The sequence below is a fragment of the Bos grunniens genome, chromosome X (genome assembly GCF_055505025.1).
Source record: "Bos grunniens cultivar Pamir isolate PY7600 chromosome X, Bosgru_T2T1.0, whole genome shotgun sequence".
Lineage (NCBI taxonomy): Eukaryota > Metazoa > Chordata > Mammalia > Artiodactyla > Bovidae > Bos > Bos grunniens.
Window position 1 is genome coordinate 5725531 of NC_141194.1, and position 24224 is coordinate 5749754.

General features: G+C 49.8%; 2 protein-coding genes across 6 annotated transcripts in view; one reads left to right on the plus strand and one right to left on the minus strand.

The window, feature by feature from the left end:
• LOC147339722 (uncharacterized) overlaps window positions 1-24224 on the plus strand; it is a 496256-nt gene that overhangs the window by 469267 nt on the left and 2765 nt on the right. For all 4 annotated transcript variants that reach the window (XR_015158987.1, XR_015158985.1, XR_015159009.1 and 1 more), the window contains one exon: window positions 19736-19816. The gene's annotated coding sequence lies outside the window, so the exon portion shown is untranslated. The remainder of the gene's footprint in view (window positions 1-19735; window positions 19817-24224) is intronic.
• Window positions 4606-24224, minus strand: part of ANOS1 (anosmin 1) — a 209473-nt gene continuing 189854 nt past the window's right edge. Inside the window, exons 10-15 of one of the 2 annotated variants that reach the window (XR_015158983.1) lie at window positions 17501-17595; window positions 15544-15718; window positions 14205-14431; window positions 12826-12952; window positions 6901-9196; window positions 4606-6810 (exon numbers count right to left, since the gene is read on the minus strand). Coding sequence is in view for 1 of the 2 variants with exons in the window: in XM_086387829.1 (XP_086243955.1) it covers window positions 9138-9196; window positions 12826-12952; window positions 14205-14431; window positions 15544-15718; window positions 17501-17595 (683 nt within the window). In the remaining variant the exon portion in view is untranslated. Of the gene's footprint in view, window positions 9197-12825; window positions 12953-14204; window positions 14432-15543; window positions 15719-17500; window positions 17596-24224 lie in introns of both variants that reach the window. The other variant, XM_086387829.1, reaches the window with a different exon arrangement.

The following is a 24224-nucleotide window of genomic DNA, read 5'->3' on the forward strand; positions in this document are numbered from 1 at the left end:
GTATGAAGGTCAGGAAGCAATGGTTAGAACTGGACATGGAACAACAGACTGGTTTCAAATAGGAAAAGGAGTACATCAAAGCTATATAATGTCACCCTGCTTATTTAACTTGTATGCAGAGTACATCATGAGAAACGCTGGGCTGGAGGAAGCACAAGCTGGAATCAAGATTGCTGGGAGAGATATCAATAACTTCAGATTTGCAGATGACACCACCCTGATGGCAGAAAGTGAAGAGGAACTAAAAAGCCTCTTGATGAAAGTGAAAGTGGAGAGTGAAAAAGTTGGCTTAAAGCTCAACATTCAGAAAACGAAGATCATGGCATCTGGTCCCATGACTTCATGGGAAATAGATGGGGAAACAGTGGCTAACTTTATTTTTCTGGGCTCCAAAATCACTGCAGATGGTGACTGCAGCCATGAAATTAAAAGACCCTTACTCCTTGGAAGGAAAGTTATGACCAACCTAGACAGCATATTCAAAAGCAGAGACATTACTTTGCCAACAAAGGTCCGTCTAGTCAAGGCTATGGTTTTTCCAGTGGTCATGTATGGATGTGAGAGTTGGACTATAAAGAAAGCTGAGCACCAAAGAATTAATGCTTTTGAACTGTGATATTGGAGAAGACTCTTGATAGTCCCTTGGACTGCAAGGAGATCCAAGCAATCCATCCTAAAGGAAATCAACTCTGAGTATTCATTGTAAGTACTGATGCTGATGCAGAGACCTGATTCATTTGAAAAGACCCTGATGCTGGGAAAGATTGAGGGTGGGAGGAGAAGGGAATGACAGAAGATGAGATGGTTGGATGGCATCATTGACTCAGTGGACATGGGTTTGGGTGGACTCCGGGAGTTGGTGATGGACAGGGAGGCCTGGCATGCTGCAGTTCATGGGGTCGCAAAGAGTCGGACACGACTGAGCAACTGAACTGAACTGAACACATATATATTGACATGTATCACATCTTAAATCAGTTGTCTGCCGACGGGCACTTGGGTTGTTTCCGTGTCTTGACTGTTGTAAACAGTGCTGCCGTGAACATTGAGGTCCATGTATCTTTTTGAATTAGAAGTTTCATTTCTTTCCAGATACTTGCCGAGCAGTGCGATTGCTGGATCGTATGGTAGCTCTATTTTTAGTTTTTTAAGGAACTTCCATACTGTTCTCCGTAATGGCTACACCAACTTACATTCCCACCAACAGTGTAGGAGGGTTCCCTTTTGTCCACATCCTCTCCAGCATTTGTTATGCGTAGACTTTTTAATGCTGGCCATTCTGACCAGTGTGAGGTGGTACCTCACTGTAGGTTTTATTTGCAATTCTCTAATACATAGTGATGTTGAGCATCTTTTTACATGCCTATTGTATGGCCATCTGTATGGCCAACGGACATTTTTGAGAAACGTCTATGTAGGTGTTCTACCCATTTTTTTAATTGGGTATTTTTGTTTCTTGTTGAATCGTGAGCTGTTTGTGTATTTTGGAGATTAATCCCTTGTCATTCTCTTCGTTTACAAATATTCCCTCCTGTTGTGTAAGTTGTCTTTTCGTTTTGTTTGTGGTTTCCTTAGCTGTGCAAAATTTGGTTTGATTAGGTCCCATTTGTGTATTATTGCTTTTACTTCTTCTATCTTGGAAGACTGAGCTAAGAACGTGCTGCTACGACTTATGTATGAGAATGTTTTGCCTATGGTCTTCTCTAGGAGTTGAAGGGTATCACGTCCTATATTTAGGTCTTTAAAAGGTTTTGAGTTTATCTTTGTGTATGATGTGACAATGGCTCCCCAGGTGCTGCTAGTGGTAAAGAATCCACCTGCAATGCAGGAGCCTCAGGTTCGATCCCTGGGTCGGGAAGATCCCCCCGGAGGAGGAAATGGCAACCCACTCCAGTAATCTTGCCTGGAGAATCCCATGGACAGAGGAGCCTGGCGGGCTATAATCCACGGGGTCACAAAGGGTTGAACACGACTGAAGAGACTGAGCACACAGCACATGATGTGAGTAAGTGTTCTAACTTCTTTGATTTACATGCATCTGTCTGGCTTTCCCAGCACCACTGGCTGAAGAGACTGTCTTTCTTCCGTCGTATACTCTATGCAGTGGCTTATTTAGGTGACTGTCATGCCTTTCTCGTGTGTTTGCTTTCCCTACTGTTGATTTTTCTCTTCCCTATGGATTCTTGCTCCCTTTTTCTGTGTAGAGAAGAACTTTCTATTTGTTTTCCTTTTAAGATAGGTTGAGTATTGCTGTCTTCTTGGAGATTTTTTTTTTTTTTTTTGCTCCACTGAGAAATTCTTTTCTCTCTCTCCCATTCTGAATGATAATCTTGCTGGGTAGACTATCCTAGATTGCAGACATTTTCCCTTTCTTAGGACTCTGAATAGATCTTGACACCCACCATTCCCCCGCCCCACCTTGTGGCCTGTGGGGTTTCTGAGAGACATCAGCTGAATGTCTTGGGCCTGAGCTCTGAGCCCACAGTCACCTCAGAGCTGAGTGCACAGTCCCTCTGATGTTGGTGGGAGTGGCTGGAAGCAGGGAAGGTGGAGCCCACATGGAGGAGCAATGCAGCTGCCGGCACGTGGAGCTCAGGGCCAGCATGGAAAACGGGTCTGGGGAATGGTGTCATCATGGACTGGAGGACGTGATGGGGTTGAAATGGGGTTCCTCGGGGGTGAAGCCTCAATGTTGAGAGTGACTCAGGCAGCTGGTGTGGGGGCTCAGCAGCAGGGCCGCCATCAGGAGGGGCACTGCCCGGGCCTGGATTTGGGGTACCAGGAGTGGGACTGAGACCCAGCACACCCTCCTGGCCAGGGACATTATTTCCTCAGTGGGATTTCTGCTTGCTTTTCATTTGAAAGTCAGATGGATAATTCGTTCTGCAAATAAGTTGTATTTGTACTCACGCTGGGTTGTGATATTTAACCTCTGTTGTATTTGGAAATTACGTGGTGTTGCCTATATGTTTCTCCTAGTGAAGGCTTGCGTCGCATGAACTGGACCATTTTTAAAGAGTGTAATTCAGTGGCATTCAGTTCCTGTTCAAAACGCACAACCATCCCCTCTATAAAGTTGCAAAACCTTGTCATCGCCTCCAGACGTGAACGCTGTCCCCATGAAGCACTTCCCACCCGGTCCCCCCTCCAGTCCCCGGCAGCTAACCCAGGTGTTTTCTGCTTCCACGGACTTTGCTGTTCTAGAAAGTTCACAAAAACGTAGTCAGGCGACAGTGTACCTTGTGTGTCCAGATTCTTAGGTGTGGCTCATGTATTTTTTTAAAAAAAGAGTCCATCACCATTGTTTGAGAATTTACTGGGCCACTGACCAGCACGGTCTCTCTACATGCAGCCGCTTCTGATTATAAACACAACACAAATGTTTGATTTTTTTTGTCAGGAAAATCCCATCATTTTTTCAAGGAGAGATCAGAAAACAACAGGAGGAAAGATAGCTGGCTCTGGATGTCACTCAGGAAGCCCAGGCTCACACCTCAGAGGTCCCGTGTCTCCCTGTGGGCGCCCCACATCCATCCCTTGGGTAGCCACCAGCTTCTTCACCGTGGGGGTCTCAGCCCACGGTGATCCTGCCTAAGAACATGAAAGTCAGGACCCCACAGCCTCTCCCTCACCCAACGCTCTGCTTTCTTTTCCTCCTCGGGTTTCTCACCCTCTCCAGTTGTCTAGTCGCCTTCTCCTAGAAGAAGCAGCCCTTGAAGACCTGGGACTGCCCTCATAGCCAATATCTCACCCATATAGCAGGACCACGCAGCAGCAGAAACTTTAAGGACATTCCTGCCTGGTGAATGCGTAGAGAAATAAGGTGATTTGATGGAGACAGAACTCATCTCAGCTTTCAGATGGACCACCTTCTTCGGGTGGTTTATGGAGTAGTATCCTCCTAAGTCACAGGTGGAGATGCCCGTGGGCACAGCGCCCACCCGGTGTGAGGGTCTGCACAACCCTCTGCTGGGGAGGGGATTCCTCGCCCCCCGCCCCCCACTGCCTGCAGTGACTGCTGTTGAGAACCAAGGGCTGTGGCTGAAAGCTTATGAGCACAACATGTATCTAGTAGCATTTTATGGACAGCTCCTGGGGTCGGGGGTGGTGGAGGGGGACAGTTGTTTAAGCCCGTGGACCAATGGATGGAAAATGCCACCAAAACCATTGAGAGTCATGCTTGTAAACAGAGTGAAAACCGTGATGCAGTGATCTCCGTCAATAGTCCAAAACATTCTGTGCAGGACGACGAGCTGCCTTGTTGCATTTTTGTTTGTTGTTGTTCAGTCCTTCAGTTGTGTCTGACTGTCTGTGACACCGTGGACGGCAGCACGCCAGGCCTCCCTGTCCATCACCATCTCCTGGGGTTTACTCCAACTCACGTCCATTGAGTCGATGATGCCATCCACCCATCCCATCCTCTGTCGCCCCCTTCTCCTCCCGCCTTCGATCTTTGACCAGACTTTGAGTTCTAGTCATACTGACAGGAGAATGAAGCTTTTTCAGTCTCCCCAGCGTCATAGGAAACTGCTCATTTTTCTAAGTGAAAAGAAAATGTGTGTGTGTGTGTATGTTTTCAGGAAAGTAACAAGTTTAGTCCACTGAGCAGGTTTAAAGGTCCTTTATTATGGAATCAGTCAGTATGTACAGACTCTAACATGAAAATAACGAGTGACAGAGATCAGACTATTTACAATGCTTTTGTGTTTTTTTTTTACAACATCTGTTTACAAGATTATTTCTCTCTAAATAACATGACACACAAAATCATTTTTTATTACATACATAAATAAATATTGACTTTTAAATGATCTGTCTAAGGGACATGGTTTGGATGAGAGGGTAGCCATTCTCTTATCTGCGCATTATGGTTATGTCAAGGAAAAGTCCTAACAGCTCTGCAGAGACCTGTGTGAGTCACTCTGTGATTGGTGTAACTTGCCAAGTGTCCAGGAGAGGTGAGAAGCTGAGTTTAGCCATGCGAAACCATAGACATGGGCCACCAGCTTTGCGCATTTTTATCGTAAATGAACGTACAACGCAATGGGTATTTAGCCTCTGTGTTCTGGTGACGATATGCACGTGTGCCTAAGTTTAGATTGAGATATTTGCACTCACAGGACTGAATCTGACGAACCCCACAACATATGGTGTAAGAAAGGGCGTTAAGTAAGACTCCCATCATTGTAAATGATGCTGCCTGGTCAGTAGGACAAAGTGAATCTTTGCACTCGCATGATACACAAACTCAGCCTTTTAATCAGGTTCTTCAGTGCAGATAAAAGATACCGCTAAGGGCTTTGAGGTCCAGTGTAAGCACTTCCCAGGTGTGCCTACTCCAGTTGACTCAGTTCCGCCTTGCAGAGGGCAGTTTTCCTCTATTCGGTGAACATTATTACGATGCAGTATTTGTCACTGGGGGCGACTCTGTACCCCAAGATGGTGTGGGCTGTGACAACAGAGCATGTGGTCATCACATCCGGGGTGGGGTGCGCCTCGCCTCTGGTGGGTGGAGACCAGGGGTGCCTCTCCACGCCCCACAGTGCCAAGGGCAGGTCCTGCCCACCAACAGAGAGCCGTGCGGCCCTAAGTCTCAGCAGTGCTGAGCTGGAGGATGGGTTCTGTTCTCTAGATGGGTTCTGGGTTCTTCCAGGTCTTTCTAGGACAGAGATCTGTTTGTAAACTTTGGATTCTGGAAATTTTACCTGTCATAAACATTACTGTCTCTTGAAGAAAATTTTATTGGGAGTAACTGCTTTGTAATGTGTTAGTCTCTGCTTGGGTCTAAGTGTATGTTTATCCCCTCGTTTCTGGATTTCCTTCCCATTTTTATATTAAAATAACACTGGATGATGTGAAGGGCACACATTCGTTTATAAAGATTGCTCCCTGAGCCCACATACAACAAGACGACAGCCCCGATAAATAAACCCATCACCGAGGAGTGAATATTCTCAGTAAAAAGATGCACACAGCCTCGATGTATATCACGTTACGCATTTGTATTTGATGACTTCATATGTTTGATGAGCTTGACTTTTTTAAAGAGTAAATACTGTCACTCAATATACTTTTTCTCATATCAGAGAAGTGCATCTCATTTCAATAAAACAGAGAATCAGCTACGAAATTGGTTTTAAAATTAAACAACATAAAATTTTAGACCTTTATTAGGGCAAATTTTAAAAAATTCAAAAAACTAATTATATTTTTGCTCATTTCAATATTATTGAAATTTATAAAGGAAACTCAGCTTTCTTTTACTGCCTAGTCTTCTCTTCCAATAATACTAATAAAATGTATCAAATATTATAGCAGAATGAAATGCTCATAAGACCTACTTCAGGTATTTCAAGGAAGACAGAAGCTTCAGAACCTTGATCTGAACTAAAAATGTATTTGCTCAACGTCTATGGCCCAGGCAAAACAAACGTCATTAAATTTTACAAAATTAAGTGTATTTAATAATTTAATAATATTTTGCGTCTATGTATATACTCCCGCGTTTTAAACTGTACAACAGTACAAAGATGGGCTGGCACAAATACTTACGGATATATTTAGGACCAATGAAGATAGACGATAAACACACAGCCAATAATAATTTGAAGACTTCCCTTTTGAGATTCTGAGGGTTTGAAAATCCAGATGCTGGGAACAGTGTCTAGGGGAAACCCGTGGTTTCAGAGATGAGCTCTGCGTTTGCGCATGCGTCCTCCGTGAAGGCTCTCCCATCTCCGTGCAGAAGGGGAACGCGCTGACTCTGCAGGGACACTCTGTTGCAGAGTCCACCCCAGACCACGTAAGGAGCTGCAGAGAAACAGCCCGAAGCCCCATGAGCTGCCTGCACCCTTGAGATCCCCACGTAGCCCCTCCTGCCGGCTGCAAAGCACCGCCCACCTGCTCAAGCTTCCAAGCTCGTCGACGACGCAGGAAGTAGTTTTTTTCCATCTGTTCCGTCAGAGATCCATGCCTACCGGCCCCGGGGTTCTCCGGGGAGACAGGCGTGCGTGTGATAACAGGGGTCGTCTCTCTGCCTAGTGTCCGCACTTAAGAGCCTGGGCCTCCGGGGAGGAGTCGAGACCCTCACGTTCTCGCCCCGCGGTGCTCATTCAACCCCTCGCTGCTCATTCAACCCCTGGCAACCAGGGCGCCCACCGCAGGCTTTCGGGAAGGAAGAAAAAGGGCAGGCTCCCAGGTACACAAGAGCTTTTCCTGTGTTCCTCGTGTAGATAATGAGATGAGGACGCCCTTCCGTGCAAATGTTTAATTTGGAGAAATCGCCATTTTCTCATAGAATCGACACCGATGGGGAAAACAGATTACTTGAATGATCTTTAGAGTTGCATCCATCAAGGGTGAGTTGGGAAAACAATTTTTGCAGCGACTTATACTCAAGCTACCCACGTGTATATATGTCTGTCTGTGTGTGTGTATTTACATGTATGTATATATTGTATGCTGCTGCTGCTGCCAAGTCGCTTCAGTCGTGTCCGACTCTGTGCAACCACATAGATGGCAGCCCACCAGGCTCCTCCGTCCCTGGGATTCTCCAGGCAAGAATACTGGAGTGGGTTGCCATTTCCTTCTCCATATATATAGTATACCTACCCGGAAGTATACAGACACACATACATACATGTGTATACACATGGGTGTCCCTTCAAGCAAAAAATATATTAAAACATCTCTAGTTTAAGGGTGCCCCAACATTCCCCTCAACGCTATATACTAACACCGTGTCTTCAGTTGAGTTCATGCTATGAGGTGTTAGCATGGTGCCTCATAATTTTTCAATTAAATTTTTCATAAAATTTTCAAATAAGATGTAATAGATTTGAAGGAGTAGAGCAAGGTTTCCTGTTTAGTTGTAAAACTGTGTCTGACTCTTTGCAACCCCACGGACTGTAGCCCGCCAGGCTCCTCTGTCCATGGGATTTTCTCCAGGCAAGAATACTGGAGTGGGTTGCCATTTCCTCCTCCAGGAGATCTTTGCAACCCAGGGATCGAACCCGTAGCTGCATCTCCTGCATTAGCAGGCAGATTCTTTACCACTGAGCCACCTGGAAAGCAAAGGTAGGTTAGTCCAAGGCAAACAGCTGTCCTTCTCTACCTTCCAGAGTCCCCCTCTGCCTTTTCTACATTATGGAGAATATTCTACTAAAGAGCTTGCTTTAATTAAGAAAAGGGGAAAATCTCAGTAAAGATTTGAAAATATTCGATGGTTGGGTTTCTTTCATTTCAAGCAAGAGGTTTTGTAGCGTGTTAAGATACAAGAAAGTGGCAAAACAAAGCAAATCAGCAGGTGTTTTCCCCATTAAGGAAAAAAGGAAAATATAAATACAGTATCAGGAAAACTTCTCGAAGGACGAAATATTAAAGCCCCAGAAAACAGTTTCAATTTCTCCAGGGCAGACTCTGGGTAGCATTGTTGACTCCTCCTGGCTGCGCATGTCTTAACAGAAACTGTCCTTTCGAGGTCAAACTTATCTATGTCTTTGTTTAAAATGAAGCTTGAGTGCTTGAAGCTGGAGCATTTTAGGTTCAAACTAATGGGCAATATTTTGGGTTTACAGATTTTTCAGTTGGAAAAAAAAACCCCACAGGTGATGTAAAAAAAAAAAAATCATCTTCAGAAATCTCTGAATAAATATTAGGACGTAAAAATCTGGATACTCTTCTGTTGATCTGGCAAATCCAATCAAGAATGTAATCTCCAATGTTCAGTGAGTAACTGTATGCTTACGTCATAGGGCAGGTCTATTACGTGTGTAAATGGCTTCTTTGAGGAATTTGTTGGTGCAAATTCCGGGACATCTCAGACCTGCACTGGAGGAGCTTCACCACACAGGCAGGCAAGAATTAGAAGCGGAACAGGGCTGGGCTACCTGTCGTCCATTGTCACAGGAACCTGTCCCCCCCACCCCACCCCCACCTTCGCAAGGCTCACTGCGGGTCCCTGGTTTTCGCGGCGCGTTTTCCAGGGTAGACGGAGCGTTGAGCGCCCTGCGGTTATTAGGCAGAGGCGGGCGGTCCTCCAGGAAGGGCCGGATGCCTTCCAGTGGGCACGGCCAGTCCTTGGGAGGTTGTGCCAGCTTCCACACTCACTCAGGGTTCAGACGGGCTCTCAGAGCAGCTCAGTATCTTTCTGCAGGAGGCTTGTAGTGGTGGGGATGGTGGTGTTTCAGATGGGGGCCTAGAGACAGAACGGACGTGTCAGTCTGGCCGCTGTCCCCGGCTGGACCGACTGGAGGAACAGGTGTGTGTCTGTGCCCTGCCCGCGGTCCTTGCCACCCAGGTCCTCCCAGCCCTGACTCTGAACTTGCAGATACACATCCACCCTGCCTCTCTTTTCTGTATGCCTTCCCCGGCTCTCTGGTTCCCTCCGTAGAACTGTAAGATCTCAAGAGAAAGAAGACAAGCTCCTTTCTTTATAAGAATGTAAGCCGGCCAGAACCCTTTGTATTTCCTTGGAAAAGTTTAGAAATTACCACATCCTTTCACGACACACACACTTTCGGTGGAGGGACGTTGTAAGTGATGGGTGGATGTGGTCCCAAACAGGACAGGATGTCACACAGGGTGCTCCCAGTGGGGTGGCTTTGATTTGTCTTTAAACTCCTAAGTGCAAAAAGCTGCTGGGGCAAATCTGATCCATCATTTAAAAACTAAAATAAACCCAGGATCATTCATTCTTATCAACACATAAACCGTTGACGTGCCTTTTTGAAGTTTAAGCTGAGAAAGCAATGTACATAATCTGAAACCCAACAGGAGGCTCTCTTTGTTTTAAACACACAATTGTTACCATTTAGTTTTGCTAATAACTAATCTTTGTAAATACACAATTGTTGCCATTTAGCTAATAACTAAAATTGTTGCCATTTGCTAAGAACTAAAATTAGCTTCGGTGTGTTTTTCCTAATAGAGCAGAGGCTTAAGTGTGTAACAGTGGAGGGGGTGGATGCCTACTATTTCTAGCACATCATCTACATGAAGAACTTAAAGTGACCGAAGAATTGAAGCGAAAAGTAAGAATCTGATATTTTAAATGATCTGTTTAAAAACAGGAATAGAAATGAAAGCATTGCTCCTAAGATATAGCTGTTGAAATGACTGTTAAAAAAAAAATTGGTATTTAGCCACAAGAATTTGGGAAAACATAGACTATCCCCAATGTAGATTCTTCGCTTTGCCCGACACCTTGAGCCGTGGTGTTCCTGGTTTCCACAGCACTTCCCTGGTCTTGTTCTCTCCTCACCTTCCTGACCTCCAGTACACACCCCCAGGTTCAATTACTACCCACGTGCCAATGACCTTCAAAGCTTTCAGCGCTGGACCCTGCAGTCTCGAAGGCCTTCAGGAAGTCTCCGTTTCACCATCCCACACGTGACTCAGAGGCAGTCGTCTCTATGTTAATCTCACCATCCTCCGTCTCACACCCTGACCTGGGCCTCAAGCACCTTGGACCATGTTCCAGTGAACCACACCCTCTTGCATTAAATGACTCTTGGCTTCCTCCTGCACTTATTCCACTGTGCATACTCTTTGCTCCCCAACACATACGTTTTAAAATTTTATTAGAGTATAGCTGATTTACAATGTTGCGTTTAATTTCTGCTGTAGACCAAAGTGATTCAATTTTATATATACAGTGTATATATATATATATAGAGAGAGAGAGAGTGAGAGAGAGAGAGAGTACAGTTTTATATATACCGTTTTTATATGTATGCCCCTGCTGCTGCTGCTGCTGCTGTTAAGTCGCTTCAGTCGTGTCGGACTCTGTGCGACCCCATAGATGGCAGCCCACCAGGCTCCCCCATCCCTGGGATTCTCCAGGCAAGAACACTGGAGTGGGTTGCCATTTCCTTCTCCAATGCATGAAAGTGAAAAGTGAAAGTGAAGTCGCTCAGTCATGTCAGACCCTTAGCGACCCCATGGACTGCAGCCCACCAGGCTCCTCCGTCCATGTGAGTTTCCAGGCAAGAGTACTGGAGTGGGGTGCCATCGGCTTCTATATGTGTGCACACACTGTATATATTTTTTTCCATCATGGTTTCCTGGTGGCTCAGACAGTAAAGCCCGCAATGTGAGAGATCCTGGGTTGGGAAGATCCCCTGGAGAAGGAAATGGCAACCCTACTCCAGTACTCTTGCCTAGAAAATTCCATGGATGGAGGAGTCTGGTGGGCTATAGTCCATGGGGTTGCAAAGAGTTAGACATGACTGAGCAACTTCACTTTCTTTCTTTCTTATCACAGAATATGGGATGCAGTTCCCTTGCTCACACACTATGTATATTCTTTTCCATCGTGGTTTATCATAGAATATAGGATGCAGTCCCCTTGCTCCAATGTAGGACCCATTGTTTATCCATCCTATGGATACTGGTTTCTATCTGCTGATCCCAAACTCCCACAAGTCTGTTCTCTCTGTCTCTGAGTTCATTTCTGTTTCCTAGTCAAGTTCCTTTGTGCCATAATTTAGACTCCACGTGAGTGACATCTATGAAACAAGAACAGACTCACAGACATAGAGAACAGACTTGTGGCTGTGGAGGGTGGAAGGGAGGGTGGGGTTGGGGGTAGACCAGGACTTCAGGCTTAGCAGACCCAGCACGTATTCAATCACTGCCAAAGCTAACAGTTGCGGCCTCTGAAGACATCACTAGATTTTCTTTCCCGTTTTTTCAATATCAGCAAACACAGTTGGATGAGAACTCCTTTATGGTAAATAACTGCAACCACTCCCCAGCGTATCTCCTTAGTGCTGCCCGGGAGGCTCTTTGTTTTGAAACAATAGGTGACAATTATTTTTAATCTACGTGATTTAGCAGGAAGTCAAGTAGACTGATTTGGATCATATCATGAAGAAAATTTATGTAATATAGATAGTGAAAATGAAAGTCGGCTCAGTGGTGTCCAACTCTTTGTGACCCCAAGGACTATACAGTCCATGGAATTCTCCAGGCTGGGATACTGGAGTGGGTAGCCTTTCCCTTCTTCAGGGGGATCTTCCCAACCCAGGGATCAAACCCAGGTCTCCTGCATTGCAGGCGGATTCTTTACCAGTTGAGCCACCAGGGAAGCCCAAGGATACTGGAGTGCGTAGGCTATCGCTTCTCCAGGGGTGTCTTCCTGACCCAGGAATCAAACCAGGGTCTCCTGCACTGCAGGTGGATTCTTTACCAGCTGAGCCACCGGGGAAGCCAATAGATTACATATAGTAGAAATACCTGTAATAAGCTCCATACCAAAGTAGTATTTCCTATATAGTTATATTTGAACATCTTAATTTTTAAAAAAATTTCAGAATGATATGAGATGATGGATTTTTTCCCCCTTGTGTGGGTGCATGCTAAGTCACTTCAGTCGTGTCCAATTCTGTGCGACCCCATGGAATATAACGTGTCCAGGCTCCTCTGTCCATGGGGACTCTCCAGGCAAGAAACCTGGAGTGGGTTGCCATGCCCTCCTCCAGGGGATGTTCCCGACCGATGGATCAAGCCTTATGTCTCTAACGTCCATCTGCACTGGAAGCCCTACCTGTTGTGTATTTACGGTTAGAAGATAAGAAAAAAGCATGCCTTCCGTAGAGCAAAAAAGTAACAGAAGGGGAGGAGGAGGGTGCAGGGGAGGGAAATGGGAGCGGATCAGGTAGCCTGGGAGGAAGTACGTACAAAGAGAGGGGGGGCTTCAGGTTCAGATAACTCCCTGTGGGTAGGAGCCTGCAATGTTGGATCTATAGATTTTCGTTTTTTCACCAAGACTTTCTGTGTGTCTGCAAGCCAGGCGGGACCCCCACCCCCCCGGCCGGGACTCACCATGCACGTCGGGGGTCCGGAAGGTCCTGATGGTGGCGGGCCCCTCCCCACCCGCAGTCAGCACCTGCACCTCCAGGCGGTAGAGGGTGGTGGGCCGCAGACCCGGGACCGAGAGCTCGGGGTGATCCTGGGGAAGGGGAGGGAAGGCGTTGGGGGACACAGGGCTGTCAGGCGCTGCCTCTGACCACGACCCACGTCTGGACTCTCCTCCAGAGACCACACCCCCTCGCGACGTCACCGTGTTAGCGCAGGTGCGCTTCGCTTGCTTCCACTCCGCCATGTTCAGGGTACCGCGATCTGTCCACGTTCGCTGGAGACAGCCCCCCTCCCCGCCCCGTCCCCCGCCTCTGGTGGTCTGGGCAGCAAGGAGACCCCGGCTCTTGGCAGCCAAGAGCTCACATGAGTCAGGCCAGTTCTTGTGGCTCACCCCCACCCCCTCCCGGGGACTGCATTTTCCATTCCTGAACCTAAGACTTTCCCAGGCTTTAAAAGTTTTCATCTGCACATCTTGTGATGTGAATTCTTGATAATCCACGTCTCGGGGAAACGCGCCAACTTGTGCTCCTTAAAAGACAGTATCTGTCAGTGCCCGCAGCCAAAAAATGTTTCTTTTTATGCCAATGCTTTTTTTTTTTTTTTTTTTTGGTCTTAGAACTCAATAGAACCTAATGCACATACACAGAATAATTACTGTCCAATTCCATGGAATTTTTTTTTCCTTCCGGGATTTAGGTGTTTTTTTTGTTTTTTTTTTTTCTCTTTTTGGAGCAAGAGTTGCATATTCTAAGGGCATTTTGAGAGTTGGTAAAAGCCCACACATGCTTTCCCCCCCACCCCCCAAGCCAAGGAATTAAGTTGGCCTGGAAGGCACTCCAGCTCATTATGTGCTCTGGCTAGATTTGAAGGGGAAAATGAAGAGAAAGAACAAGGTTCTTTTTAGCTCTTTTCCCCCCAAATTTAGCACTTCAAATGGGGCACGTCCATTTGGCCCAGAAGGACAGGGATTCATAAGAAGAGAATATGGTGAAACCTTTGTGTTCTGTGTGGACAGGAGAGGTCTCCTTAAGAGCTGGCCCTGGTCATCATGTTTAGCTAGATGATGGTTTCTCCTAAGTTTATGATGGTGATAGTTAATCTACAGGAACCCTGATGGTGTGCTCTGATTCTTACAAAAGAATTCACTGGGGGCCCACAGGAACCCTGGTGGTGTGTTCTGATTCTTGCACAAGAATTCACACAGGAGAAGAAAGCCTACATGTGAGTCTCAACACGTTGCCCCTGCAGTGGGGGTTTGGGGTGCCCAACTGCCTCCCCCAGGGATGCTCCCTCCGGGTGGGGGGGAACCCACCCCAAGATGGGGCAGGTGGGCGGGCACTCACCACGGGCAGAATCTGAGACTGAGAGATGATGCTGTTTGGGAGGCTGTTGGGCCGGCTCTCAGTGGTGACCTCGGCCCAGGTCACTTGGAAGCCGGTGGCCGGCCGCGGCAAGCCTGCCTGGTTCACCCTCCAGGAGAAGTGCCCCGTGATGTTGGCATTGTGTACCATGAAGGAGGCGGACAGGTTCTCAGGTTTGGCCTGCATTTTGGGGCGCACGTGACTGTGACCTGTGGGTGCAGGAAAGGGAACCATGAAGCAGTTAGAGGGGTGGAGAGAGGGCAGCCCCAGAGTAGACGGTGTTCAGAGTGCCATTCTCTGGGCCCCGGGGTCAGTGACCCAACCTCCCTTGGGCAGGGGGAGGTCCCATGGCCGCCTGGGCAGATGACATCTGAGCTGGACCCTCATCTCTGCAGCTCTGTGCCTAGTGGCTGCTGATGGCTCAGGGTCATTTTCGAGTCCAGCTTGCAGATGGGAGTGGACGATGCAGAAAAGAGTGCTGTGATCTCAGAGGACTGGGCCACTGAGAGGGCAGGAGTGGGTGATGGGGGATAGGGTGGGTGGGGAAGGCTGGGGTCGTGGTGAGAGCTGTCGGCAGTGACCAGAACCAGCTCCCAGGCGGGGCTTCTGAGGATAAGTGTCCCTCGATGTGGGCCAGGGCTGCAGAAGGTGGAGATGGGGGATGGAAAGGCTGTGAAGGGTAATGCCCCTGGGGCTGGGCTGAACACGAGTCAAGTGAGCTACACGAGGTGCACCCCAGAGCACCCGGGGAGAGATACCGGCCCCTCTTCTAAGGGCTTGGGCTTCCAAGGTTGGGCTTCCTTGGTGGCTCAGCTGGTAAAGAATCCACCTGTAATACAGGAGACCCTGATTCCATTCCTGGGTTGGGAAGATCCCTGGAGAAGGGATAGGCTACCCACTCTAGTATTCTTGGGCTTCCGTGGTAGCTTAGCTGGTAAACAATCTGTGTGTAAGGTGGGAGACCTGGGATCCATCCCTAGGTTGGAAAGATCCGCCTGGAGAAGGGAAAAGCTACCCACTCCAGTATTCCGGCCTGGAGAATTCTATGGACTGTACAGTCCAGGGTCGCAAAGAGTCTGACACCACTGAGCGACTTTCTCTTTCACTTCTAAGGGCTGATCCTTCAGCAAAGCCTGGGTGGCTAAGTGCAGCTGGACTTCGGAGGCTATGCGAGTGTTCGTATATACACGTTCCCTTTAGACAGGGCTGTCCTAGGGCCGTCTAGAAAGGGGTGACCCTTGTGGGTTTCGGGGCCTCGTGAATCGTGCTTTGGAGCTGTGCCTAGCGCCGCGCCCCTCTGGGGATTCCAGGTGACACGTACCCTCCTCCGCGCCGGGGCAGCTGAAGTGCTTGTGGGCCTTGCCCTTGAGCGCGGAGCACGGTGGGGTCGTGAAGGACGCGCTCTCCGCCTTCCAGCGACCCTGGGGCCGCGCGGCTTGCACGATCACCTTGTATTTGCAGGAGAATGACAGGTCTAGAAGAATCATGTAGTTTTCCTAGAGCGAGACGGAGACAGAGAGAACACGTCAGCTGTAAAATTCTCACAAGGGAACGGACTTGGCAGGAGATGCGATGATGTCCCATGCGGTTGTCTTCTTGTATGTGGTGGGGTGTGTGTGTGTGTGTGCGCGTGTGTGCGATACAGCCTTTACAAAAACCACACAGGGTCCTCACCGAGATGATTTACACCATGACCCCCGCTCCTGGGGCAAGGGGGTGTCACCCAGGCTCTAGAACAACCAGGTGGAAGCATTCAGTCCACGGCAGCCCCTTTCTGACCGTCACGACCCACCATGGGGAGCTGGCTGGACAGGGAGGGTGAAAAGCTGTGAATATCAACCCGAATTGTTATTAAAAAAAAAAAAAAGCTAACTCGGGCTTCCTCCCAGACACAGGCTCAGTTTAGACCTGAGTCTTTCCTGAAGGCGGAGAAGACATTCTGGAGCCGTGTCTCGTCTCCCCTCTCTGGAGGGCTCTCTCTGTTGCTTCCGGCTGGAGTGTGATGATTAAACAGAATGACGAGGCCAGACTCAACCGTGGAGGGCTGACGGGGCTGGGACTGTCGCCTTACAGGAAGAGGAAGCTGACGGTGATGGTTGTAACAAGCTACTGTGCTGTTTTTCTCTCTTCTTGAGCGTGTGCGTGTCCCCTGTAGGGTGGCGTTGTCGTGGCCTCCTGCACACATATATAACCTTACAGGAACAGGCAAGCTGACCGTGACATTTGTAACAAGCTCGTGCGATGTTTCTTACCCTTGGTATGTTAGGCTGTGTGTGTGTGTCCCTTCTAGGGTGTTGTTTTCAGGGCCTTGTATACACGTAGATAACCCAACACCAACAGGAAAGCTGAGAGTGATGGTTGGAACAAGCTCATGTGATGCCTCCTTCCCTTGATGTGGCAGGGGGTGTGTGTCCCTTGTAGGGTGTCGTTGTCAGGACATTGTGTAGACTACATATATAACCTTGCAGGAACAGGAAAGCTGATAGTGATGGTTGTAACAAGCCCGTGTGAGGTTTCTTACCCTTGGTGTGTTAGGGGGTGTGTGTCAATTCTGGGCCAGCAGTTGTATTAGGGTGTGTGTGTCAATTGCAGGCGAGCAGTTGTGTTATGGTGTGTGTGTCAATTCTAGACAAGCAGTTGTATTAGGGTGTGTGTGTCAACTGTAGGTAAGTTGTGTTAGGGAGTGTATGGGTCAATTCTAGGCATGCAGTTGTCACGGCCTCCTACCCTTATACAAGAGCTGCAGCTGGGAGCGTGTCCGGGACCCTTAACGTCAGAAGAGCACGTGCTGGGGCCCAGGACGGGCGGGTCTTCCACCCCCAGCACAAGCTGGCACGAGGTAGGGATGTAGCTGAAGGTGAAGCTGAGGGACAGGGTTGCAGAGAAACCCTGGGAAGTGTTCCCATTTGCCCTGGGAAAATGAGGCCTTCAGGTCACAGGGGGTTCCGACTCAGAATGGAGAAGAGAATTCCGAGCTTCTGTGTGATTAAGATAAAACACTCCCAGGCTGACGGCGTTTGCCCTGGGAGCTCCTTGTGAGCTGTTGTCTGGAATCTCTGAGTCTCAGGGTCCCCCCACCATGCTGACAACATGCAGGGATGAGGGGTGAGTGAACACGTGACGCTGTGTCTCCTCCCCACCTGTCCGAAGGTAACGGGTCGGTGACTGAGTCACCCATGGCACGTTCAGCCTGCACCTCTTCCTGTCCAGCTGTGCCCGCAGGGCGGGTGCGTCTAAGAGCCCCCGAGCACCCCCATTTCAGGCCTCCTCCTCCTCACCTGGGTCACGGCTGAGGACGCCTCCAGCCTGGCAGATTCGTTGTGGGTGCAGACTTCCGGAAACCACTCCACGTGATACTGTCCGTTGCCGGGATCTGTAAGGTGAACACAGTTAAGTGAAAAAAAAGAAAAAAAAAAACAACAGTCCGCAAGCAAGAGGGCTCACGGTCTGACATTCCTGAAGCTGGAGAGAACAGGAAGGAGACAGAGGACCCTGCAGGCAATGTAGACGGGCACCCTGCAGGCAATGCAGACGGGCACCCTCCAGGCTGAGGACGGAGGTCTTCCCAAATTCTGCCTGCTGTTTCCTCAATAGAAAATCAGCTTAGGACTTCCCTGATGGTCCAGTGGTTGGGACTCTACATTCCAATGCAGGGAGTGTCGGTTCCATCCCTGTTTGGGGATGTAAGATCCCACACGCCTCATGGCCAAAGAACCAAAGTGTAAAACGGAAGCGATATCGCTTCACTCGTTCTGTGAAGACTTTAAAAACGGTCCGTATCAAAGAAATGTTCAAGAATGGAGTAGGGGAAAAGAATGAAGTCAGGGGAAACATAATAGAGCATAAAAGGAAAAGTAAATTGAGATACGAGAACCAGATAGGAAAAAAAATATCATGAGAAAAGTGACAGTGTGATGCCTCCACAGAGGTCTTGAGCCTAATCCAGCCGTGGCACCCATGGTAACGAAACCCAAGGAGAATGGGGGATGCCCAGCGTCCGTCTTCTTGTTTCCTAGGTGATGAGAGAGATTCCGCAGGAGTCTCTCAATCCTGCATATTTCTGAGGAAGCTGGTGGAAGAAATCCTGAAGTCGGGCAGGAGTAAACGCCTGGCCCTTCCTCACCCTGAAGGCCTGGCCACCCCAGTGTGCTCCGTGTGGACCTGGTGTGGACTCCGAGTGTGCTCTGTGTGGACTCCATATGAGCACTGTGTGTGCTCAGTGTGTGCTCTATGTGTGGTCCGTGTGTGCTCCGTGTGCTCTGTGTGGATTCCATGTGTGCTCTGTGTGGATTCTGTGTGGACTCCGTGTACTCCATGTGTGCTCTGTGTGGACTCCGTGTGTGCTCCGTGTGTGCTGTGTGGATTCCATGTGTGCTCTGTGTGGACTCTGTGTGCTCCATGTGGGCTCCGTGTGTGCTCTGTGTGGACTCCATGTGTGTTCAGCATGTGCTCTGTGTGTGCTCTGTGTAGACTCCATGTCTGCTCCGTGTGTGCTCCATGTGGACTCTGCGTGTGCTCTGTGTGTGTTCAGCATGTGCTCTGTGTGTGCTGTGTGGACTCCGTGTGTGCTGTGTGTGTGTTCAGCATGTGCTCTGTGTGTGCTGTGTGGACTCCGTGTGTGCTCTGTGGACTCCATGTGTGCTCTGTGTGGATTCTGTGTGGACTCCGTGTGCTCCATGTGTGCTCTGTATGGACTCCATGTCTGCTCCATGTCTGCTCTGTGTGTGCTCCGTTTGGACTCTGTGTGTGCTCGGTGTGGACTCTGCATGTGCTCGGTGTGGACTCTGCGTGTGCTCGGTGTGTGCTCCATGTGTGCTGTGTGGACTCCGTGTGGACTCCATGTCTGCTCCGTGTGTGCTCCATGTGCACAGGGTCTCCTCCTCAGGAGACGAGAGTGAGAACAGTCTGCAGTGAGTGCGCCCCAGCCTCACCGCCTGTGTGACCCCTGCAGAATCAGACCTGCTCCCCCAGCACCCAGAGAACAGGGCCCCTTATGTAACGTCTCCACTTCCGCCCCGAGCAGCCCGTTTTCTGTCCGTGTCTTTTCTTTGGGCGATCGACCGAGTGGAAAAAAAAGACAAAAGTGCTCCAGAGCCAGGCCTGAGTGTGGGAACAGAGGCTGGGCCGGGTTTATCAATCACCCAGTGAGTCCCCGGGCAGGCGTGAAAGGCATTGCCCCCTCCCGCCACCCCTGGGGGGATCAGCCTCGCATCCTGGCCGCACTGAAACCAAGCGTTTGATGGGAGGTTTTCAGAGCTCAGACGTCTTTGATGGAGTGCTGGGTCCGCTGGAAACTTGCTCTGGAGCACTTTGGGAAATGAGAAGAGGACTTTTCCACCAGAAAGCAAAGAGATACCAAGCAGGCATCAACGCTGTTTAGCTAAAAAGGGTTGAGGTTGTAACTCTTTACACGGCAGACGTCAAGAGCTATGGGTTGACTGGAGAAGAACTGTACATTATACGCAAAGTACGAAGTCAAGTGATGAGCGAATTCATACCCTTTCTTTCAACAGGTGCTGCTGCTCGACGCATTGTGCTCAAATGACCTCCCAGAGGCAGCTGGACTCGTGGACCCGAAATACGGAGGCGTCTGGGTAAGTACCAGCGTGCGTGGGTGACATCCACGTTAGGTTGGACGGAGGTGGGATACAGGTGAATACAGAACCATCATGACAGAAGCACAGTGTACTGACGAGACGGTTATGGCGATAACTACAGCGTGGGCACAGCTCACAGAAGGGGTGGGCAGAGCCCTGAGCAGGGCAGGTAGCGGTAGGCAGGGCGCCACCCGACGCCCCTGTGTGCCCCAAAGCAAACTCGCTTCTGTACGTGGTGAACCCCTGCGTCCCTCAAGCCCACAAAGCAAGTCAAAGCATTTGCTGCTGCCGCTGAAAGGATCAGACTTTTCATCTTAATGTAAAATCCCACTGGACAGGTGGGTGCCCCCCCCGCCCCGTATTGGAGAGCATGATTTGCACCACAGATAATAGGCCAGTTCCTGCCAAGTCTGGAGCAGGGCACAGCAGAGTCCTCACAGTCTCCGGTGCCGAGCAGCCAAGTGGACCCCACTTTGCCGCACTACAGCTGTGCGATGTGCAATTGTTACCCACGGCTCCAGGTCCCCCAAGAACCCATGTGTTCCTATAGCACGGTTCACAGGAGCATGTACTGAGCCACACATCCGATGGCCCCTCCCACCCTTTAGCTCTGCAAGCTGCCGGCTCTGAGTGCACACCCTGGGTCTCTGGACACGGACCCCCACCTTGGTGAGGATCTCCGTGCAAACCCAAGGCTTTCCAATCACTTCCCGTGGCTGGCTCAGCAGACTCCACACCCTAGATTCCTACCCCACTGCGTTCCCTCTGCCTTTATTTAACGATTCCTTTGGTTTCCTGTATCTGTGAGGCTCTGACCTCCTAGAGCCTGGTGGGACGGCCCTCCCCGGGATGGCCTTATGTCCAGAGAGCAGACAGCTCACCTGCAGGCATCCATGTTCTGTGCAGACCGGCCAACCCAGAGCCTGCACCCCAGCATCCCCTCAGAGGGGGGACCCTCACCCTTGGGGTCACCAGGTCCACCCTCATCAGCCCTCCAGGGCCAGGGAACTGCGGCAGCCTGTGTCCAGAACCTGAGCTTCCCTGATGGCTCAGTTGGTAAAGAATCTGCCTGCAATGCAGGAGACCCAGGTACCATCCCTGGGTAGGGAAGATCCCTGGAGGAGGGCATGGCAACCCACTCCAGTATTCTTGCCTGGAGAATCCACATGGACAGAGGAGCCTGGCGGGCTACAGACTCGCAAAGAGTAGGACACGACGGAGCAACTAAATCACCACCACTTCCCAGAGCCCACTGTGATGATCCAGACCCGCCAACCCCCAGAATGACCAGTGTTTCCTGTCCCTCCCCGACCACAGAAAGCACGGTCAAGCCTCCTGAGCACTGTTTCTGCCTCCTGCCCGACCCTGGGGTCTCCCTGAGAGGCATGGAGGGCCCTCACTTTGGCCACCAAGAGTCACAAACCGTCTTCTCAACGGCAGGTGTCTGTTGATCAGTTGCCTTCCACCAAACCCACACTGCAAAACACAGTTTACAGGAACTGCCTGTCTTTCCCGCAGGCCTTTATAGCATGTTTTCAGGCACAGCTCGCAGTCCAAGCTTTTCCAAACAGCGGCCTGCATCTCACATAAAGTCTGCAGCTGTCTTGTAACTCGCACAAGTTAGGGTTTAGAAAGTCAACCATGAACACACTGTAGCAAATCCTGGGTGGCTGCTCCTTGGTGGAAATGCAGGGTTACTGGCTTCCTGCGGTGACAGGTATCGTTGTCCGCCAATCAGGAAGTAAGCTGTTTTAATGTGTTTGTTTTTTAAAAAACTTATTACATCTCTCTTAAAAGCATTAGTCACCCCAGTCATGTCTGACTCTTTTGTGATCTCCATGGGCTCACTGTAGCATGCCGGGTTTCTCTGTCTTATCTGAGCTTCTCCAGGCAAGAGCACTGGAGTGGGTGGCCATTTCCTTCTCCAGGGGAATCTTCTCCACTCCAAGACAGAACCCACGTCTCCTGCACTGCAGGGGGATTCTTTACCATCTGAGCCACTAGGGAAAACCCAAATCTAATCTAAGAGATATTACAATTATTTATGAACTGAAAGAACTCTAGGGAATGGCAATCCGCTCCACTGTTCTTGCCTGGAGAATTCCATGGACAGAGAAGCCTGGTGGGTTACAGTCCGTGGGGTTGCAAAGAGTCACACGACTGAGCCACTAACACACACACACACAAAGAACTCTAGTTGAAAGCATTTTCACAATCCCGGATAGAAGGACAGCTAGTGTCTTTTGCCTCCCGCGCCACTGTATTTTAATCCGTCATCATCTCAGAACCCACAAACGTAACCCCTTTTTTACCTTTTTTGGGGCTTCCCTGGTGGCTCAGCTGGTAAAGAATCCACCTGAAATGCAGGAGACCTGGATTTGATCCCTGGGTTGGGAAGATCCCCTGGAGAAGGGAAAGGCAACCCACTCCAGTATCCTGGCCTGGAGAATCCCATGGGCTGTATAGTCCATGGGGTCGCAGAGAGTTGGACACAACTGAGCAACTTGCACAGTTACTTTCTTCCCCTTTTTCAGAGCATCCTCACGGGCTCTCAGTGTGACCCCGGCCCCTGACACGCAGCCTCAAGCCTGAATTGGGGGCTCTCCTCTCGCTGTTTCTGGAGGCGGCTCCACGTTACTACCTCCCTCACACTGAGCTCATGGTGCCACAGGCCACACCTGCAGGGGAATGGCCCGCCGCCCACCTCCGCTGCCGGGTGGGGCGTCACCTTCCTCCTGGGGAGCCTTAGGGGGCAGCTCTGCACTTTGGGCCACTTTTACACAGAATAGATCTCAATGAGACAGACACAGTGTCCACGGCGGGAAAGCAGACCATGCCGAGGGTGTGTTCCCAGCTCGAGGGAGGAACTGAGAGGGCAGCGGCGGGTGGGAACGTGGACGCGGGGTCCCTTCCAGCCCAGCACCATGCCCTGCACGAGCATCGCCACTGAGGACCACAAGCACCCCAGGACTGGCGCATAAACCCCAGTGACGCCACGAATCTGCAAGGACACAGTCCCGTGGGCACGCACGATCCACAGCCTGTCTTTCCTTTTCAAATCAGTAGCGTAAGGTAGAGCTTTAAAGACACACAGTCCACAGCATGTTCATGGGTCACCTTCAAGCCATGCATGCGTGCTTAGTCACTTAGTCGTGTCCGACGCTTTGCCACCCCATGGACTGTAGCCCGTCAGGTTCCTCTGTCCAGGGGATTCTCCAGGCAAGAACAGTGGAGTGGGTTGCCATGCCCTCCTCCAGGGGATCTTCCCCACCCAGGGTTGGAACGCGCGTCTCTTACGACTCCTGCATTTGCAGGCGGGTTCTTTACCACCAGCAGCACGGGAAGCCCTCCTTTGAACCAGTCCTCTCCTCTTGCTGCAAAGATACTGACGCGGCTGATTCCAGAGTCGTCACTCGGTGTGCGTAGTGACCACGTGCTGGACCACAACTCCAGCACCTCACACGCCGTCTCAGGGGGTTCTGACCTCACTCACCCCTTCCCTCCTCTGGAAGCCACCCCGGCTCCTGTGGGCCTCTGCCTCGGCGCTCCCCAGGGTTCTCCAGTTCGTCTGGGCAGTCACTGTTGGGGTCCCTGGCCACCTCACCCCACTTTGGGCATGCCGTTGAGATGGGTCTTGATTCCTCTTCTCTCTAGAGCAGTGGTCCCCAACCTCCGTGGTCGTACCAGGGACCCGTTTCGTGGAAGATGACTTTTCCACGGATAGGGGGGTGGGGGTAGATGGGTTTTTGAGATGATTCAAGTGCATTCCTGGAGAAGGCGATGGCATCCCACTCCAGTACTCTTGCCTGGAAAAATCCCATGGACAGAGGAGCCTGGTAGTCTGCAGTCCATGGGGTCACAAAGTGTCGGACACGACTGAGCGACTTCACTTTCACGAGTGGCGTTCCATTTGCCGTGTGCTTTGTCTTATTGTTTATTCCATCAGCTCCACCTCTGAGCACCAAGCATTAGATCCGAGGTTCAGGACCGCTGCTCTAGGGGATCTCTAGATCCCTAGTTCCTCCCTTACTTAAGAACGTATTCTTAAACTCCGACTTACTCTGGTCCGAGTACTACAAGTGAACTGTGTTTTATTTACATACAAGGGTTGCTTGGAGATGCTCAATTGCAGTGATTTCTCTTACTTATAAATAATACTACTACCTGTTTCCATATTACTAGTGGAACAGTTAGACCTGTTTTCTAACGACTGGTAAACTGATCAAGTAACCCAGAAGAAAGCAAAGAAAAAAGTGCTCCTGACTGATCCTTATTTTGAATAAACAGAAATGAAAGAGGCAGAAAGGAATTTCAAGCAAACATAATGTCTATAACCATCACTTTCATTCAACATTGTACTCAAAGTCTCAGCCAGCATGAAGACAGGGCAAAGAAGCAAAAATGT